This window comes from Saccostrea echinata, unplaced genomic scaffold (assembly GCF_033153115.1).
Source record: "Saccostrea echinata isolate AGI-Se365-2 ecotype Australia unplaced genomic scaffold, CSIRO_AGI_Sech_v1 ptg000001l, whole genome shotgun sequence".
NCBI lineage: Eukaryota > Metazoa > Mollusca > Bivalvia > Ostreida > Ostreidae > Saccostrea > Saccostrea echinata.
This window is the reverse complement of record NW_026889750.1, coordinates 34,680,344-34,702,275: the sequence shown is the minus strand read 5'-3', so window position 1 is coordinate 34,702,275 and position 21,932 is coordinate 34,680,344. Positions and strand designations below refer to the sequence as shown.

At 31.5% G+C, this 21,932-nt stretch overlaps 2 protein-coding genes and 1 long non-coding RNA gene across 3 annotated transcripts; 2 read left to right on the top strand and 1 right to left on the bottom strand.

The window, feature by feature from the left end:
• The first annotated feature begins 3,511 nt into the window (after positions 1-3,511).
• On the top strand, positions 3,512-7,215 carry LOC133178751 (uncharacterized). Its single transcript, XM_061313463.1, has 3 exons — positions 3,512-4,084; positions 4,295-4,444; positions 6,876-7,215. Exons 1-3 carry the CDS (start codon positions 3,859-3,861, stop codon positions 7,073-7,075), a joined length of 576 nt encoding a protein of 191 aa, XP_061169447.1. The 5' UTR covers positions 3,512-3,858; the 3' UTR covers positions 7,076-7,215.
• Positions 7,216-7,711: 496 nt separating this feature from the next.
• Positions 7,712-8,817, bottom strand: LOC133178743 (proton channel OtopLc-like). Its single transcript, XM_061313452.1, has one exon. It carries the CDS (start codon positions 8,797-8,799, stop codon positions 8,002-8,004), a length of 798 nt encoding a protein of 265 aa, XP_061169436.1. The 5' UTR covers positions 8,800-8,817; the 3' UTR covers positions 7,712-8,001.
• Positions 8,818-15,916: 7,099 nt separating this feature from the next.
• Positions 15,917-18,741, top strand: LOC133178735 (uncharacterized). Its single transcript, XR_009720015.1, has 3 exons — positions 15,917-16,022; positions 17,768-17,850; positions 18,492-18,741. It is a non-coding gene; the product is annotated as an uncharacterized LOC133178735 (long non-coding RNA).
• The last annotated feature ends 3,191 nt before the right edge of the window (positions 18,742-21,932 follow it).

The following is a 21,932-nucleotide window of genomic DNA, read 5'->3' as shown; positions in this document are numbered from 1 at the left end:
AAAATTACAGCAGGATAGTATTTGGAGAACTCCTCACATACTTGATATTCATGCCAAAGCCTGTAACCCATTTAATATGTTAAAAATGTGAATGCATAGTCTTAAAAGGAATGCTGTGATAAAAATATATTTTGGTTTTATTCGTCCTGTTCTTGATTAATCAAATATTGTTTGGGATAATTGTGCTGACAGAGATGCAAAATTACTCGAAGATGTTCAAGTTGCAACTGCACGAATAATAACAGGATTAAGGATAAATTCATCAAGACCAATGTTATAGGAAGAACTTGGCCGGGATACACTTGATCGATTGATTGATTATTTGTTGTTTAACGTCCCATTCAAATTTTTTTCACTCATATAGACATAAACTCGTATTATTTTATAAAATAGTTTATGGATTAGCTCCCCAATATTTGCAAGACCTTTTGCAACAAGGTTTTTATCACATAATTCTTATCCATTAAGGAATCATGCCAATCTTACTTTTCATATTCCACAAGCCAAGCAACTTCATTTATGAAAAGTATTCTTCCTTCAACTAAGAGATTTTTGGATGATTTCTCTTTAATATTCGAAAGTCTTCTAACATATTCGTCATTTAAAAGACTGCCCTAAAGAATACATGTATTTATTGTTTAAAACCTAGGAAATATTACAACTATAAAAATCGTAATGCGAATGTATTGCATTGCAAATTGCAAAATAATGCTAGTAATCTAAATATGCTGATTTATTTAATCATTTTTAAGGAAAAATCAAAGTTATGACGTGTGGAAATAGTTCTTAAACATATTTTCACTTCACAAGCGGTAAAAAAAAAAATCAGTCGAAATATGTGAAGGGTTTACAATTACTACACCATATGCCAATATTTCATAACTCTTTTCAGATTCTAACTTGAACTAATATAACTAATATAAATATATCTCTATAACTAATATTAATTGTCTCACACTTGTATCTACGTGTATCAACGATTCATCTTATCTGAGGAATTAACAAGTATTATTTGAAAGTTGTTAATTCCTCAGATAAGATAAGTATTATTTGAAAGTTAAAAACATTGTTTTCAGAGTGGCTACGAGGGCTGTTTGGAAATTATTGAGATATCTTTTATTCCATAAAGAAAAGACATAAATCCATGAAACTTCGTCAATATTTTATCAAGAACAAATAAAACAAATGTGCAAAATTTCTTATTATTAGGATAATTGGATAAGTCCCTGTGAATTTGTAAACTTGCGTGTGTCTTTTGACCTGGAGCAGTATCGCTAGGTCATTTTAAATTCACGCCAGCCGTAGATTTTTTCTCATGTTGAAACTATCAGGAACTCTTCTCTCTCTGTCATCACATATATGTCATATTCTAGAAATCAAACTTTCTTTTCTTAAACGATTCTTAAAAAATAATAATAATAAAATGTGTTGTTGTTGCTACCCCAGCGTAAAATTACATTGTGTCATATTACAGGTTGACTTGGCATCACGCAGTAACGATTTTTGCACCACGGCCCGGGTCAACGTTTTTTAGCCCGAAATAATTGATGGCCGTCCGGAGCCTTTGTTTTTACTCTGGTTGAATTATTTATAAGAAAAAATATACCAATGAAAAAGCAAACCATTAGACAAGTTTTTTTCCGCATTGTTATTGTGTATCTGCACAAGAGTTCTCCACAGCGCTATACAAAATTTTATAGGTTGCTCGCTGCGCCGCCTTGACGTCAAAATCCGTTTTGTCGTCGTAATCAGATTTCTATACCGTGCTTAATAATTCTATTTTATGATCTCCGTATTTCTGATCGAAATTCTAACAAACTTGCACAAAATGAAGCCAAAATAAAATTGAAAAAGTATATACATAAATTTGAATTATTTTCGTTCTTACATGTACTAGGCTATGGGTCCACCAGGAGTTTGAATGTATGTGTTACATGTTTTCAATACCTGACTTCGTGACTGTGCCGGGTACCCCACCTTTGACATATTAATATACCATTGAAAAGAAGAAATAAAATATTTTTTATAATATTTCTTGCTTTTATTAACTCTTAGTGTTAATCTAATATATATGCCAATTTCCACCAATGGGCGTTCATTAGAAAGAAGAATACACACTTTCGAATAGCCCTCGTACATGAAGATTAAATATAAAAAAAAATATCTTATTTACAGCTCAGAAAACTGAGAAGTTAGTTCAAAGAAGAAAGCTTGACATTGTTGTTGATTGATAACATGGACCTCAGTGCTTGCAGTTTTAGAGCTTATTTAATTAAATTTAAGATTGCATGCTTACTGTTTGACTTTGATATCTATTCAGCTATTCCAATAAATTTCTCTTCGATAAAGGTGTAACATTATTCATATACGAGTACATGTAGGTTCAGGTAGGCAGTATAAAACTTGCAACTTTTCTGCAATACTATCTCAAACTGCTAGCACTACTTTGCAATCATCTAATCAGCTGTTATTGTAGCTTAATTATGTAATATCAAACTTTATCTAGTTTGTACTCAATTTTTGCACAATATGCTCTAAAAGTGGATATAACACTGGATGTTAAGTAAGCGATAGTGCAGTCAAACATTCTTTTTGGAGTTGAAGTACGCAATGACGTGTTTTGCTGCAAAAAATTATTTATTTTGCAATGGTGAAATTAATAACTATCTCTAACTTTAACAGAGCGTAAATAACAACTATTAAAGTATGTTTAGTATGTTAATCGAAATCCAGGCTTTTCGACATCATAGACAGCTGCTTTTTCAATAAAAATGGAACTCGTAAATATACTTACTGTGTCATTGGTCATTTACAATTTTTTTTTACATTATAAAAAATTTACAATGTATTCCATATTAAAAAAAAATCCAAAAATAGCGTAGAATCAATGTTTTATTTAAAAATCATACCCGCGGTATTATTTTATGATACCGCGGGTATGATTTAAAAATTAAAAACGTTAATTCTACGTTATTTTTCAGCTTTTTCAAATGGAATACATTGTAAATGTGTACTAGAAGATTAATTTATGAAAGAAGACAAATAAAAATATCCTTGGACTCGTAGTGTATATTTGAAAGGGGGTGGGGGGTTGCGGTCCACAAGCACCTGTGCGTGTATTGTACAGAACAGAAAAGAACAGAACATTTATTTCTAATTAAGAGCCCAGAACAGACAAGTATGAAATTATTACAATAATAAGGAAAAGTACATGTTTCAGCATATAAATGTAAACTCCAGAGACACATCATTTTAAGAAAGCCAAGTGGGTTTTTTTTTTTTTTTTTTTTTTTTTTTTTTTTTTTGGTTTTGTTTTGTTTTGTTGTTTTTTTTTTCCTTTAACAAATCATGATTTTTCAGCACTAAATACAATTCAATGCAAGCAAAGAAGGATAACTCTAAATTATATCAAAAGCAGAAAAGTTTTTTTTTTTTTTTTATCGTTTACAGATCTTTGATCCAGTTTACACATCTTTGATCCTGTACAAAGTAACCCATGGGCATAATTTTACTATGTTGCATGATATCAACGCATAGCTGGGGGGCTTAGATGTCCCGCGATATTCAATTTCAAAATCTCTATACAAATTAGGCCTATCTATTTCGTCTCGCGTCAGTGGTTCGTCGGACACGTTTCAAATTTTGTTACAAAAAGGCAAGACTGATCACCTGTGTCCGGTGAACATTAAGTGACAATGAGATCGATACTGACCGGAACTATTCACAATATTTAGTATAGAAGCTTGCTACTGCCATTAGTAATGTTTTCGTCAGGTGTATATATTTACAACCAATGACTCAGGGCAGAAAGGTGTGTCGACACATGGTCGTTTGTTGTGCACAGTGAATGAAACAAAAATGGCGATAGACCGAAAAATTTCTATCTTTGGTTTAGCAGCAATCGGAGTGTTAATTTTAGGCGGAATTCTCCATATAGTAGCCTTAGCCTCGCCATATTGGCATTTGACGTCGTCTAGACTTTACGATGGAAAGGAATTACGTATAGGAAATGCCGGATTATGGATAGAATGTATATCTTGGACAGGAGCCACAAAATGTGTGTCACCTAGCGTATCCGATGCAGGTAAGACAAAAAATAGATTTTGATGATGAAAATGAACGAGGACAATCGTTTATATTCATTGTTGAAAATATTATCTCTAAAACATTTCTTATTTTAATTCGATATCGTTGTGTGACATAAAAACTACAGTGTTAAACAACTTTTTCAACCAAATTTTAATTTTGGAATCATTTGAAACGTTTTATGTATTGCTTAATTATTACATTGTAGCCTGGATGGGTGGAGCGCGGGCAATGGCCATTTTGGGAATGCTGACGGGAAGTGCATCCTTGATTATTCTAGGGCTGTACACATTTCTGAGATTAGAAACCTGGAGCAGAATTCTGAAGCTGTCAGCCATTGGAGCCAGCATTGGTGCAGGTAAGGTTGAGGACTTCTTTTGAATAAAGAATGCATGTGTGTAGCATGAAAATAAAGAATCTTGAAATTTATTTGTTTATAAACACACAAAGATAATGCAAGTACCGGTAGTAATGCAATACATGTACCCATCGTCGGATACCCACGGGTGATATCGTTTTTTACTCAAAAGACGAAATAAACCCTGGGTATCCGATGATGTGTCATACCAAATTCTGTATCTACCCTACCATTGCAGCATTTTATTATAATCTGGAATGGGCCTTTTGTTTATATGTAAATAAATTCATGATAAAGATAATATATGGAGTTCTGCATCTTATTTGCATCAAAGGTATTCATGTGTAACCATGATTTTTATGCCCAGTCATGAGTAAATAGTTTGTACAGTAATGTCCGTCTTCCATCCAGCAGTCCTTCCATCCCACCACACTTTGCATTTAGTTCAGTTTCAAAGAAACTTCACAAATATTTTATAGAAAAATTCACATATTGACAAATATTGATGAGAGCTGTTCAACTATGGCAGAATTCCCTGACCTTGAACTTCCCTTTGACCTTGACTTCATAGTTTCAAAGTTATTATTCAAGATAAAAATGGTGAAAGACCAGTCCTTCGGATGAGACTGTATAAAGCGAGGTCCCGTGTCGCAGTAGGTGTTGGCACAAAAAGATCCCTCAGTGCTCAATGGCCCTGAGTGCTGAGTATAGGTCAATATTTGCAGCCCTCCACCAGCAAGTGAAAAATTCTTGAGTGGGACGATAAACAAGAAACAAACAAAGGTATTGGTAGGGACTATTCAACTGTGTCATTATTTTCTGATCCTGTCAGACCTTTCCTATGACCTTGATCCAACTATTTGATATTTTGGATTTATCGTAGTTATAAGGGAACTGTCCCTGATATTTTCATCAAACTTCCTATAAAGATACAAATTGATGAGAGCAATTTAACTGTGTCATGATTTTCTTACCATTCTCATTCCTATGACCTTAACATCATCATTCCTTATTATTATACTCCCCACTTGAAAAGCGGGGGTATAGATGTCTGTATGTGTACATGTACATCTGTACATCTTTCCAACCCTACACCCACAATGCTTGGGGTACCCATCTGCAACTCCTCCTAATCCATTGATTTCATAGAATGTTTATTACATAGTGACATTGTGCACCTTCTATTTTTCTATTCAATTGGACAAATATATGAGGTTTTCCATAACAAAACATGGACAATGTTATTCTTTCCGTAAGACTGGGGGTATGCCCATCTCTTATCCAAAACTCCTCCCATAACACTGAAAAAAATTATGAGACTTTCACAGACTCTCTCTTACATATGAGGTGCTATTGTGACCTACTAATATACATTTGTATCTTTGTATGAATAATAAAAATATCTTGAACCTAACAAATGAAAAGTAGAGGTACTGTGAACACTGAGCTCACAAAATGAAACCCCATCTCCCACACAAGTATAATGGAAAAGTCCATTTTTTGCTATGGGAAACCACAAATATCTTTCTGATCAGAACTTTGAAAGGAGGTCACAATGGCACAGTGCAATAAAGATTCTGTGAACTAAGACAAAATCTTGACCTTGACCTAACTATTAATTGTTTTGTATTTAGCACATTTTCATCAAACTTTGCTCACTAATTAATCAATCAGACTAATGAAGAAGGGTACGTGTCTTTTAACTGTTGCAATACAATGTTCCTTGAGCAGGGCATTCATTTTCAATGCACAAAAGTTAGAAAATAAATACCTTTGCTAGATTTCAGCCATTGAAAATCTTAAGAGTTTCAAAAAAATGAATGTAGGAATTTAAAATCTCGACTGAATTAATATAAGATGTATGTTCAAAGTGAAAACTAATTTAACTGTTAATATATTATACAAAATTAAAAATAACACCAAGCTGTTAACCAGACTGTCAGTCATTTCTTACATTGTCCTTGTAATAACTCTGACTTTTTTTGGAGTCAGGAAATGCATTTTGACAATTTATTAGACTATAATTGAATGTAAATAAACAACCTTCTTACATACTCTAAACTAATGAACCTCTTTTGTTCAGCAACTAATAACTTTGACGAAAGGATTTAATTCACAGAACATAAAAAACTAATTAAAGGGTGGTATTTTTGTCAAGCTAAGGCATCTAAATAATTACTTCATCATACAGACATTAAGATATGTCTATGCGATGATCGAATTTAAATACGATACGTAAATGATTAAAACAAAGATTGGTGAATTCAAACATAGATATAAAATTCTAAAATATGATTGGCAATCACATTCAAACCATTGCAAGTTGTTTTAAAATTCAAAAAGCTGATATGAAGTCCTCTGGAATAAAAAATAAGACAGTTGTTTCCCCTTAGATGTTGAAATGTAATTTTCTTGTTACACTATATTATAGGGGTCCTGATCCTGATAGGAGCTGTGATTTACGGAGCCAGTGTTGCAGATGAAAAATACCCGCCATCTGGATTTGATACAAGTAATAGCAGAAAAATGCTCTACTCCATGTCATGGGCGTTTGGACTGTCAATAACGGGTGCCATTTTATGCTTCGTCAGTGCAATACTCACAGGATTTGCCAAGAAACCAAAACTCTGAGACTATTTTAAATTTAGTTTTGATCTGAAATACTGTTATATATTATTGTTTAATTGTTTGATATTTGGATTATCGGCCTTTTTTACTGTATATTTATATGTTATATATTTTGTATCTTTCTGATTAAAACAAAAAATATTGCTGACGTGTTCTGCTTTAATTGATGAGTGTACTGGGTAATTTCCAAATAGTTTTAATTCCAGAAAAACAACAGACTACACGACGTATATCCGTACACGTACTAGTATGTATATCAAGTATTTTCTGTAGAAATAGAAAGGGAAATTCTTAAATACGAATGACCTCTGTAATATACAACCCACAAAGAACTTAAATTACTAAAGGTACTATCGTGCATATTTAACTTTGACAAATATTTAATAAACAGAACAAAATATGAACTTTGATGTAAGTGTTCAAATTTTAAAGAAGAATGCTTAGAAATTTATGACTGAAAGGAACAACAGGATCACAGGTAATGAAACTGATATAAATGTTGGCATTGTACAATCAAGTCTTCTACTCCAAAAATATTTCATTAACCTTGAACATTCATTGAAGGTAAGGTGATTATGGTCGCATTGATCCATGTTAGAGTTATCTTTCCCGAGATACGAACATACAATGTACCTGACACAAATTTTCAATACGACTTTATTTAAAAAAAAAAAAAAATAGGTCTTGAAATTCAACACTTGGTCCGGTTATTAATGCTTTATTCATAAAACTAAAGGGAAAAAAATGCATGAATTAAAAAAAAAAGAAACAAAAAACACACAAACTGACTGTGTTTGATATTTAAGTACAGATGGGAATATGATTAAAGCCTTTGCACTCAATCTTAAAGACACACATTAAATGAAATGCTAAATTTATAGCATAGAAAATCAAACAAAAATAAGAATATTTAAATATCACAGAGTCCTTTAACAAGCACTTTCCCGTTGCCCCTCTTGTCGACGTTGCCATATCCACGCATACCGCCATATGTTTATTAGACAAACAGAAGAGTGGAATCGGAAGTAAATGGATAATGGAACAGTCACGTGCGTGAGCACAGACCATGCTAGAGGACCGTAAAAGTCCATCTGCACCGGGTTGTGCTCTGGTTGCTGAGTCTCAAAAGTGTTCATTGCCCACAAAGCAAAGTTACAAAGTATAAGAAATGTTACAAACTCTCGACCTCGTTTTTTTCGCTCTTGAGATTCATTGGCTGAAACTAGTTTACTTCCTGCCACAATGAACAAAACTTGAATCGTGGATTGCAAAATCATAAATAAATTAGTCAAAATGTTTAAAACCCCTTTTGGTTTGTGGGTCTCAAAGCCAGCAGCGATAACTCCAAAAACAGCGAAAGCAAAAACTCCCGTAAAAGACACAAACAAAAGGTGAAGCTCTACTGAGAATCTCCACGAAACGTTGGTGAATTTCAAGTTTTTCATTCTGTCAGCTGCAAATATAATGGCGCCTGTCATCAGCAAAAACATGGAAGTTTCAGAGACGTGAACTAAAATAATGGCGGTACTGGACATAGGATGTCTGGTCACTAAGACATAAAAGGCGACCATAGTGATGATCGTTCCCACGGTGACCAGAATGCCCGCGAAAAGTCCTCGTATAGAGTTGGAACAATCCAACCTCAGGTTAGGGTCATTTGAATTCAATCGCTCACTTGAGGATGTCAATACCAATTCATTGGATTTTCGACCAACGTTTCTCCACATGGCATAAACAATGGCTGCAAATAGATTATAAATAATCACTTTATCAATGTTATAAGTATATTTACTTTACATACTAGTAGATAACATGTTTTATGGGTTGTTGAGAGGAATAAAGAAAATTTATTTACCTAGCCCTGTGCATGTTAATCTATTATAATACCTTGATCTTATTTCTTTGTACATTGTGACAAATACTGTCGTATGAAACTGATTACAACAGTGCGACATTTAACTCCGGACACGACATTTGTCCGGACTTTCGCCAACCACTTTTCCAAAGATACATGGAAACCATTTATGTCATCTGGTGGGATTTTTTTAATCGCACAACATGGACTAACCTTTACACCTGAATATCTTCTAGATTAAAAGATATTACACCTGCAATCAAGAAATCCCATGGGACTATGGTGGGATTTTCTCTCCTAACTAATATCCCACCATTATTCTGTGGGAGAAAAATGAGTTCTGTGGGATTTTTTCTCCTATAGAAGCAAAACTCCCATTTTTAACCTTACATGGGATTTTTTATCCCATAATTTGTGAAATAGGACAAGAAGTTCTATAATTGTCACTAATAGGATTAAAAGTTCTCTAACAAAATGATTTATAGAATATTTTATCCTACAGGAGAATGGAAATTGTTTTTTTTCTCTTTAATGTACAGGGAAAAACAGTCCATCTTCTTTTAATCTAATACAGTCAAGGGTCAAAATTATTTTTGAAAGCTTTTTGCCATATAATTCATTGCAAACTTAACATTTTAAAATCATTACTTTAATATTTCATTCAGAAATAAAAAAGTTATGGCCATTCAAGAGAACACACCAGTACGATTGACAGAGTATAATATGACGATGGATTCTCCCTATGAAAATTTCATTCCTCTTACAATTTATCATTTTATATTTAGAAAGTACATGCTATTGCAAGCAAAATAATATCAAATTGGCAAAATTTCATTCAGAAATAAAAAAGTTATGGCCATTCAAGAGAACACACCAGTACGATTGACAGAGTATAATATGATGATGGATTCTCCCTATGAAAATTTCAGTCCTCTTACAATTTATCATTTTATATTTAGAAAGTACATGCTATTGCAAGCAAAATAATATCAAATTGGCAAAATTTCATTGAGAAATAAAAAAGTTATGGCCATTCAAGAGAACATACCAGTACAATTGACAGAGTATAATATGATGATGGATTCTCCCTATGAAAATGTCAGTCCTTTTACAATTTATCATTTTACATTTAGAAAGTACATGCTATTGCAAGCAAAATAATATCAAATTGGCAAAATTTCATTGAGAAATAAAAAAGTTATGGCCATTCAAGAGAACACACCAGACTAGTATGATTAACGAGTAATATATGACATGATGATGGATTCTCCCTATGAAAATTTTAGTCCTCTTATAATTTATCACTTAATTTACATGTAGAAAGTACATGCTATTGCAAGCAAAATAATATCAAATTGGCAAAATTTCATTGAGAAATAAAAAAGTTATGGCCATTCATTAGAACACACCAGACTAGTACGATTAACGGAGTAATATGACATGATGATGGATTCTCCCTATGAAAATTTCAGTCCTCTTACAATTATTTATCAATTGACATTTAGAAAGTACATGCTATTGCAAGCAAAATAATATCAAATTGGCAAAATTTCATTCAGAAATAAAAAAGTTATGGCCATTCAAGAGAACATACCAGTACAATTGACGGAGTATAATATGATGATGGATTCTCCCTATGAAAATGTCAGTCCTTTTACAATTTATCATTTTACATTTAGAAAGTACATGCTATTGCAAGCAAAATAATATCAAATTGGCAAAATTTCATTGAGAAATAAAAAAGTTATGGCCATTCAAGAGAACACACCAGACTAGTATGATTAACGAGTAATATATGACATGATGATGGATTCTCCCTATGAAAATTTTAGTCCTCTTATAATTTATCACTTTACATGTAGAAAGTACATGCTATTGCAAGCAAAATAATTCCAAATTGGCAAAATTTCATTGAGAAATAAAAAAGTTATGGCCATTCATTAGAACACACCAGACTAGTACGATTAACGGAGTAATATGACATGATGATGGATTCTCCCTATGAAAATTTCAGTCCTCTTACAATTATTTATCAATTGACATTTAGAAAGTACATGCTATTGCAAGCAAAATAATATCAAATTGGCAAAATTTCATTCAGAAATAAAAAAGTTATGGCCATTCAAGAGAACACACAATTAAGTACGATTGACAGAGTATAATATGATGATGGATTCTCCCTATGAAAATTTCAGTCCCTTTACAATTTATCATTTTACATTTAGAAAGTACATGCTATTGCAAGCAAAATAATATCAAATTGGCAAAATTTCATTGAGAAATAAATAAGTTATGGCCATTCAAGAGAACACACCAGACTAGTATGATTAACGAGTAATATATGACATGATGATGAATTCTCCCTATGAAAATTTTAGTCCTCTTGTATTTTATCACTTTACATGTAGAAAGTACATGCTATTGCAAGCAAAATAATTCCAAATTGGCAAAATTTCATTGAGAAATAAAAAAGTAATGGCCATTCAGTAGAACACACCAGACTAGTACGATTAACGGAGTAATATGACATGATGATGGATTCTCCCTATGAAAATTTCAGTCCTCTTACAATTATTTATCAATTGACATTTAGAAAGTACATGCTATTGCAAGCAAAATAATATCAAATTGGCAAAATTTCATTGAGAAATAAAAAAGTTATGGCCATTCATTAGAACACACCAGACTAGTACGATTAACGGAGTAATATGACATGATGATGGATTCTCCCTATGAAAATTTCAGTCCTCTTACAATTTATCAATTGACATTTAGAAAGTACATGCTATTGCAAGCAAAATAATATCAAATTGGCAAAATTTCATTCAGAAATGAAAAAGTTATGGCCATTCAAGAGAACACACCAGTACGATTGACAGAGTATAATATGATGATGGATTCTCCCTATGAAAATGTCAGTCCTTTTACAATTTATCATTTTACATTTAGAAAGTACATGCTATTGCAAGCAAAATAATATCAAATTGGCAAAATTTCATTCAGAAATAAAAAAGTTATGGCCATTCAAGAGAACACACCAGTACGATTGACAGAGTATAATATGATGATGGATTCTCCCTATGAAAATTTCAGTCCTCTTACAATTTATCATTTTACATTTAGAAAGTACATGCTATTGCAAGCAAAATAATATCAAATTGGCAAAATTTCATTGAGAAATAAAAAAAGTTATGGCCATTCAAGAGAACACACCAGTATGATTGACGGAGTATAATATGATGATGGATTCTCCCTATGAAAATGTCAGTCCTTTTACAATTTATCATTTTACATTTAGAAAGTACATGCTATTGCAAGCAAAATAATATCAAATTGGCAAAATTTCATTCAGAAATAAAAAAAGTTATATATAGCCATTTAAGAGAACACACCAGTATGATTAGGTGAATTTAATTAACATGGCAAATGTTCCCCATGAAAATTGAAGTCTTAATTTTTACAATATCAGAATTTCTACTCTTTTCTATATCAGTATAACTTTAAATTTTGGGTCATTTTTAAATTTAAAGGATTGTAATTATATTGATAATTTTTTCAAGGAATGAATCAAAGAGCTGAGATGTATACCTATTTCTTCATACAAAAACTTACGATGAAATATGGCACAGTTAGATATTCTTCATTTAATTTATACACTTATTATTATCATTAAATTTCCCAAACATTTAGGTATGAAATGAAAAATACAATTTCTGGTAAATTGAATCTAAATTCTGTAAGTGATTGTAATCTGCACCATAAAAGACAGTACTGAATGCATTGTAATAGGAAAGGTCATATTATATGTATGCATATATATAAATTGGTAAAATTAAATTGAAATGTTAGAAAAGTATATTTTATGAATATATATTTTTAATCTGTTAAATAAGAAAAAAATAAAATGTTGAATAAATGATGGTTTTTTAATTATGAAAATGAGTTGCAACAGATCTTTGAATGAGCAAACCATGAAGCCTCATGTATACATGTATGAATACATGTATTTTGAATTTTTTTTTTTCGAAACAGATACCAATAACTGTTTTCATGTGATAATAGCACTAACAATATAATTAGTCCAACATGTTGTTACCTAAACTTAATTAACAAGGTTAACTATATTTACTAATTATTAGCCATTGTCATCTTCATTGTTTTGCAGTAAAAAAAAACTATAACTATACATATTTTTGTATGTCCATTAATCAACACTTTAAAATGTTGTTGTTTTTTCTTGGAAAATGTTTTAAAATAATTTTTAGAGTAGGTACTCCAAAACAAAGTATATACACAAATTGATAATAAACAGGAAATGGCTCGAGTCATCATCAGTCGGTGTGGAGATGAATTGTTGAATATATGTGTATATCACTGTTTACATTGAAGTTCTGGGAAAAAAAGGTGTGAGAATATTCCCTTCAGGCTAAATTTTACAATATATTTTCAAAGGTGTGAAATTGGAATCCATTCAATGATTTCAATCTGATCACTCTTTTACAACATTATATAAGATTTTCCAGAATCAATAAATTACTCTAGATCTCTTGAAAATTCTTCAGCAAATCAAAGATACTGAAATACAATCAAGCCTTTGGAAGCAATTTCAGTACTCTTTTGAGATGGGGTGGGGTACATGTAAGGAGGTGGGCTCAACTGATGAAGAATTTATAGAAGCATACAACTTTTATAATTTTGTTGCATAATATTCGTAGCGTAAAAGAGACGTCTGCATATGGGGGCAACATTTCTTCTGCTTGATTTTTTAAAATTGTTTTAATTTTATTTTTTGTTTTACTGAATAACGATAAAATGTGTGAATCTTTAGCTTTCCACTCTTACTCTGTATTTGGTGTTGATGTGCAGTGCTAAGTTTGTACAATCTCGTAAAATTTCAATACATGTATATAAAAAAAAACCTGAAATAGACTTGAAATTAAACAACAGTGGCCTTATCGGCAGACATAAGGCTGCAATTAGCCCTTCGTTTTATTTCACAAGTCCTGCATCTAGTATCTGAAATATGTACTGTTTGTACACTTTGAATACAAGATTATTGATAGGAAAGTTAAGTATATGTGTATACTTTTCACACGGAAATTACATTTGGTACATCATTAACTTTCAAATATCAAATTATATATTTTTATTCATTTTTTCTATTTACAATTTAATCAGTTTGCTCTTCCACGAAAGATATTTTGAAATGCGAATGTGATCTACAGGATAACATTAAAACAAGGTGATTGAAGTTATATAGTAGGCTGACATATTATCTTCTTTATATACCAACAGTCCTAAGGGGACCGCTTTGATTATTTACTATAATTTAAATCAAGGATCAATAAATTGTCATTTTTTTCTACTAAACTTTAAAAAAAATTCCTTTTCGTCCAAAGTTTCTTAAAATAAAAGTTACATTGGCTATTATTGTTTAGATGAAAAAAATAAATCACGTAAACGTAAAGACCATAAGTATTTAAAATCTATAATTTACATTCTAGAAAGGGACATAACTCTGTAAAGAGTATCGTATTATGCTATAGTGTCCTAGATCGGACATAGATATTCTTTAAGCTAGAGTTAAAGCTATAATTTTATAAATGATTTATTTTTATTTTATCGATAAAAAACAATAATAGGACATATTCATAAATGCGTCACAAGACCCACTTCGAGATATTGACTCTGCTGACTTCTAAACGCTTTAGCTTTGGACGGGACTATATTTTTGGACGGGGGTGTCGATCCCAAGTTAAGCTCAATCTGATTTTTTTTTTTTTTTTTTTTTTTTGATATTTGTCATCTGAGTTTGATTTCACAGAAAAATAATCAACTTCTGTTGTATTACCTGTTAATCTTGCAGTAAATGTTTGAATACTAATAAAGCAACTTAAGTCTGCTGTTAAACCTACCCCCCCCCCCTTGCTAACTTCCAAGAAACCAATATCTTCACCCCAGATCTCCATAGGGTATGATACATGTATGTATATACCTAGAGGCATTTAAGAGTCTTTTGTTTTCCCCAGGTAGCAAAACTGTCACAATTTGCTTGGAACTAACAAAACATACACAAGGGATATTAACACACAGCAAGTCGATTTAACAAATGAATCTACAATAGAAATTCATGAAAAACAAACTCCATGCTTTTACTAAACCTTCGGATTAAGTCATAATTTTTTTTTCATTTTCAATTTAAAAATTAAAATCCAAACAATTTTACATCATTCATAATTGATAGCAAACAATTAATATAAAATTGCATACCCCCCCCCCCCCCTTAAGGACAGATGATACAAACAAACGCTTGTCAAAAAATTCGAAAATATAAACTTGAATCATGTTTATGAAAGTAAAATGAATGCTCGTATAGCTTTTGATTTTCATTCTACGTTTCACAAAAATGGGATTTGAAGTGACAAAAATTTATAGGTTACTATTGATTATCAAGGATGGTTGGTGAATGATACAATTTTGAACATCATAGAAGGTTAACAATATATCAAAATGTCGTGAATTAAAAGAAGAAGAAGGGGCTTTATTGAGGCTATGTACTGACTGGACTTTTAAACTTGTACTGAATATCCCACTGACCATGCAAATAAAATTTTCTTGACTTTTCAAGGGAAACATTAATTTTTATTTTAGAGATACAGAGAGACTACCCACCCGTCCACTACCCCTCCTCCTTCTTATCATGTTCTCAATGATCATGATGATGTCCCATTTATATAAAATGTTAATATTTTTGGTATTGGGCATTTTAATTACCATTATTACCCATGGCAGTATTTACAACAACAACAACAAAAATCTGAAAAAAATAGGCCTGATAATTTATTTCATTTATTTGTTTTCTCGTGAACTATGCATTGTTTAAATTAAAAAAAAGATAAACCAATAAATAAAAAGAAGCAGTAATATTCTATCTATGGATTCACTTCTTAAAAATTCTGTGCAGACGGACGCATTATATTCCTAGAATTACCCAATACCAACCAAAGAAAAAAAACGGCGACAAGATTATGAGGATATTGGAATTTCCACATGATGTTTGTAAACAAAATTATGACGAAGACCTGCTCTATTTTTGTAAGTAGATCTAGAATTATTGAATTTGTTATTTATTTCATTTAAAGCATGTTAATACATGGCTCATAGATTCTTCTTCTTCTTTTTTTTTTTTTGAAGTCTAAAGATCTATAGATCATCCTGATTCCTCGTTACCTATGAATTTCTGTCACTGTAAAGTGTTTGCAGAAATAGCAGTCGATGGGGTTATTCAGTAGTACATTATACAAGTTAACAAAGTAAACAATCGTCAGAAAATTATACACATCGGAATATTATTCTTTCGTTCGAATTTCCTCAATGACAACGTTGTAGGCTAGTATTCGTTCGTTCGAATATTCTCAATGTGTACACTAGCTGATGATTGTACTTAAAAAATTATACTGTCATGTCTAAATTTGTCTGTAATTTGCAAGTTACAATTTATTAGTATCTTGATCACAGTCATCATGGTCATCAGCATTACTGATTAGAAAATTAATTAATTATCTTCTCTCAGACATGGTTAAAAGTATCCTACTACTGTAGTGTACTAGGGATTAACAAACATTGCATGTGTTGCAAGTACTATTTTTTTTTTTTTGTTGGTGTCAAGATAAATTTTGAGATATGGGGGGTCAGTGCTTATAGTACATGTCATGATGTACATAATTAATAACCCCCAAAACTCATACTTATATTGTTTGGAAGTATCCAAATATCAAATTACTAATTCTCTGTTAGAAAATTGGTTGATCCTCTGAAGTTTACATAGGACATGTACCCACATGATTATTGATATAATCAATGTTTTTTTTTTTTAATCTCCGAAAAACAGTCTTAAAACTTTGAGTGAAAAATCAATCTTTATACTGCTAAACTCATTTTTTATACCATGAATACATACTTATGAATATCATTATTAAGTTATGTTCATGTTCTTTTGAGGGGAAAAAATATACATCATGTAGATGCTTATGTGTAAGTAAATTATAAAAGACAAAAATGCTAGGACTTTTTTATTTTACATATTTATTTGTAAAAATATTTTTTCTATTAATTGGAAATGAAATAAAAAAAAGTTCTAGCTTTATTACTAATAATATGATTTTTTATTAGAATTGATAGGATATTGGATGTTTAAGAAATAAAGACCGCATTCTCATGAATGTTGCAGGATAACCTGCAATGTTAATGTAGACATAGATTTAAATTACACGAGGACTCCCATGCCAATTTCAATAGTCCTCGCCCACTGAAGTCAAACACAAAGGTAGTCACACGAGATTTACATGCATATTTAGCCTCCTTAGTGTCAAACACAGAGACAGGTGTGCACAAGATTTTCATGCATATTAGGCCTTCTTAGCTCCTGACCTATCGACCTGCCTAATTTACATTCCGATAGAATTACCAAGAAATCAATTCCGCTAACTTTCAAAGAGTTACCACAGAGAAAAAAAAAACAGACGTGGAAATATTATGGCATGACATCATGAAAAATTCTCAAGGGCATAAAACTACTATAATACAGATACCGGTAAATGTATGCAGAACATGCACAAAGTTTCATTTATGGTATATTGATAGATAAAAATAATTTATACTTTTATACTTCGACCTCAGTAGGGGTAAATTTTAGTGTCAGTCATTTTGGCTGGATCGAGAAATTTGAGTGATCGATATTCAATTCATTTTCTAATTTTAGTGAAAAATTTAATCCATGCTTTGTTATTATACATATAATTGGTATTGTATGATTTATTCTATTTTTTTTTCTTTAACAGAAAATGAAGGTATAGTAGCTGACATATAGTGTACATGTACCACTTGAAGATTTGTCCCCCTTGTAGATACAAGAAATGCAAAGGTAATTCTTTGTGAAAAAAGAGAGAATGAATAATAAAATTTTTCAAACCATACAACAAAAACTACTTTGAATAATTAGTACGCAACCAACCATTTACAATTTAATTTTGCAGTTTTATTTCTTTAACATTGAAAAAAAATCAAATTTGATATTTTATTTAGCTCTACTGGTCAGAGACCAGAAGAGCTTATGGGATAGGAAGGTGTCCCTCTTCCATCCGTCTAGCTGTCCGTCTGTCTGTCTGTCCATGGCGTCTAGTTGTCTGTCTGTCTAGCTGTCCATCTGTCTGTAATTTTTCAAAACACTACTCCTCCTACAGTTTTATTCTGATTTCAATATAACTTAGACTGCACTAAGGTACATTTCAATGAACGGTGCTGCCATGGTTACTAAAAATAGAAATTTCTGTAAAATTCCTTTAAAACGCTACTCCACCTACAATTTTGGTATGATTTCAATATAATGTGGCACACAAGTAGACTACACTTAGATACATAATTCTATTTATTGCTGTCTGTTGCAAAGTTTCAAATCCAAGTGTTACTTTTTCTTTGTTATACATATAGACCAGTAGAGCTACAGTCTCATCAGAGACTTCTGGTTTATCCTTTTCATCACACAGCGACTTTCTTCTTTTTCAGTGTACACAGATACATACACATAAAAGGAGACATCACCTCATGATCTGTAGATCCATTGAAAACTTTAAGGACAAAACTTTTGATAATTCATTCATGTATAGAGTGTTGACTTGAATATTGAATATCTAATGAATGGAACCAAGAGAATTAATTTAAGAAGTATTATATTGTATATTACTCTTTTAATTCATCTGTCAAATTTCTTAATTAAAAATTAAACTTAAAGGCTTAAATAAGGATTTTTTTTTCATTATTTTAATTAGAACAAGTTCTTTAATTTATTTTTCTCTTATATAAACGGGCATTTAAGGTCATACGCAACGTAGTTTGCACTTTATTGGGTTCTTCCCTGGAGTTGAAGAGTTCCATTAAATGAAGGACCTGTGTGCAATATTTTTATTGTCTATATATGGATTTGTAAATCTCTTCTAAAACAATTTTGATAAAAAAAAATCTGGAATTTATGTTTTGTAATTTTTGTACATTTTTATTTGAATAATGCAAAATTTTTCAAACTTTAATATCTTTTCAAAATCCCTGGAAATGCATGCTGATTTTTTTGTTTTAAAACATGTTATATGGTACATTTATTATAAGTTTAAATTTAGAATATCTTGAAAAATTATCAGTAGGTAAGGTATCTTGCGTATGTCCTTAAATGTAAAATGAAGGTATGTGTACCTTTATTCAATGAACTAGGGAACTCATGAAGTGTGCATATTTATATAATAGTGTTGTATTTTGCATGCACTATTCTTAAAAAGTAGTCAGGGTTTGACACATGGTGCACAAGCCGGAGGCTTTAGGTATAATGTACAGATAGTTTTAGAGAATAGTAGTTGAGTGATGGGGGCAATTGCAAGAAACTATTTTAGAAGAATTATTTTGTTTATTTTTCATCTTAAGTGTTAGCTGCAGAACTGTAGCTCTCTGAAAAAATATATATTGACAGACGGGAGAGCTACAGTGCCACCCATAGAAAAAACTGTATATTTATTGTGCACTTTTTGTGCGCTGTTTCTCGATTTATTTCTCAGTGTTTTTAAAACTGTCATCTCAAAATATTCCTAAACGTGTGTTTCTAACATATTCTTTCACTGTTTCCACAATAAAACATTCCTTATAATTGTTTTTAACAGCTCTCCTGGCCCTGAAATTGAAATCATTGAAAATTTTGCCTATTTATACTGCCATTTTGGTCTTCACGAGAATTCGGTCCAACGCACTTAGTACAAGTGTAAACTACGAAAGTTATAGAGGAGTAAGGACTTTTTTGAAATGTAGCTTTTTTTTCAATTGAGGTAAGAATTTCGAAGAATTAATTCAGAACCGAGCGCACTTTTTTGTGCGCAATAAATATACAGTTTTTTCAATGGGTGCCACTGTAGCTCTCCAGTCTGTCAACATATATTTTTTCTGAGAGCTACAGTTCTGCAGCTACTTAAGTGTAAAATATTTGAAACTAAGTTTATATATATTATAGTACATTGATATTTATAATGGCGTCTGTGTTGTAATCGGTAGCGCGTCGGACTGACAATCTCGGGGTTGTGAGTTCGCTCCCAGGCGTGGGCGCAGTCAGTTTTTCTTCAGAAAATGAAGTCGTGCACTATTTCGGCATAGTATGCTTATGCTATTTAAATCCTTAGAACACTATGCAAGAATAGTAGGGTATGGGTTATGTAGAGACAAACTGACAGGAAGCATAATAATTGACAATATGCATTTATGACAAGAAAATTGAAAATCTTCCTGAAAGAAGTTGAATAAATTTAAGCCACTTAAGTACCAATCTAGTTAAAATTAGATGTTAGATCAGCTCACATAGTCACTACAGTCAGTTTAGCGAGTATGCGTGCGGATCTAACATCTTATTTAAATTACACGTAGATTGCTGAGGTAAAAGTTTAATACATGTACCCAATATCATTCTGCTATATTTGCATCCGCGTGGGTATTAACAGTGAGCATTAACTAACTGTGGCCTGGACCTCTTATTTTATGTGTTATGGGGTGTCCAAAACAAGGTGCATGCTGACATTTAACAAAGAAGAAACTTGCAATGGCCTAAGGTGACTTGGCTATTATCAGTTGAATACATGTCAATGGTGCATGGTTATTATATGTACCAAAAAATAACAAGTAAAAGATCAGCAGAGTGCTTTTATTAAAGAAGTAACAGAACTAAGGAAAACTTGTTTTCTACTGGATGATATGAAACAATGAGTAGAGTACCACCGCAAATATTTCTGGATCCATGCCCTTTCATCATGTTTATTTTTGAACGGGTTCAATGAACTGTCAAAAATTCTTGATATGTTTCTAAGGTGTAGGTAGAAAGTTTTGAAATTAGTGAAAAGGTTGTTAAATATTTTTAATGCAAACTACCAGTAAATGTGCATAATGAAGATGGTTGAATTTTTTTCAACATTATTTTCTGTTCATTTGTCAGATCGGGTTCGTTATGTGTAAAATAATTTCCAGCTGTCATTGGAACAAAACAAGGCATGATGATCAGGATCATACAAAGAAAATTAAAAGTAAAAATTAGGTAAATTATTACAGTTTGTGCATCTAAATAAGTTTTAAAACTCTCTTAAGAATCTCAGAGTGACTGATACGACCCAATTTCATGTGATTTTTTAATTGGAAACCTATCAGTTTAGTGCAGCAAACAGGCAAAGATCTAACAACGTGAATGGATCTGATCATGTTGTAAAGCTTGACAAATGGCACTTATGCAATAAATTAACCTAAATGATCAGGAGGAAAATAAACAAAAAAAGATTTGTTCTTTCTTAATTGCATTTTTTATTTTTCCCATTCAAAATTTACATACAAGGAATAAAAGAAGGTAATCTACATACAAGGGAAATTGCCTTTTTACTTAAAAAAAAACAAAAAAAAAAAAACAAACCTGAAAGTTATAGAGATAAAACCACTTTTGATTTTTTGATCTTTAATCATTGAAAAAATTAAACATTACCCCAAAATTGGTTAATTTTAAGAAATTTAAAAAAAAAATGGTTTAGGAAACACATAACTTAAATGAAAATAAATAATTAATAGTAGTTAAACTGTTCAATAGTTTCTTTATTTGGTTTAAAACTGTTGTTTCTTTATCCCATGGGAGAATTTTTTTCTATTTTGTAATGAATATGGGATAAATCCCACATTTATAAAGAGATGGGAGATTATCTTCTATATACAAGTATATGGGAGATTTTGTCCCATTATAAAGCATTCATGGGATTTTCAAACTTCTATGGGAGAAAAAATCCCACAGAATACCTTTTTCTCCCACAGAATAATGGTGGGATATTGGTTAGGAGTAAAAATCCCACCATTATCCCATGGGATTTCTTTGTTTCAGGTGTAATATCTTTTTACCTAGAAGATAATCAGGTGTTAATTTTGGTTCATGTGTTAAGTTTTAAAAAA

Coding starts and splice junctions, on each gene's coding strand:
- LOC133178751 (XM_061313463.1), top strand. CDS start 3,859: ATGGCGATAGACCGAAAAATTTCTATCTTTGGTTTAGCAGCAATCGGA. Junction 4,085..4,294: donor ACCTAGCGTATCCGATGCAG/GTAAGACAAAAA, acceptor ATTACATTGTAG/CCTGGATGGGTGGAGCGCGG. Junction 4,445..6,875: donor TGGAGCCAGCATTGGTGCAG/GTAAGGTTGAGG, acceptor ACTATATTATAG/GGGTCCTGATCCTGATAGGA.
- LOC133178743 (XM_061313452.1), bottom strand. CDS start 8,799: ATGTGGAGAAACGTTGGTCGAAAATCCAATGAATTGGTATTGACATCC.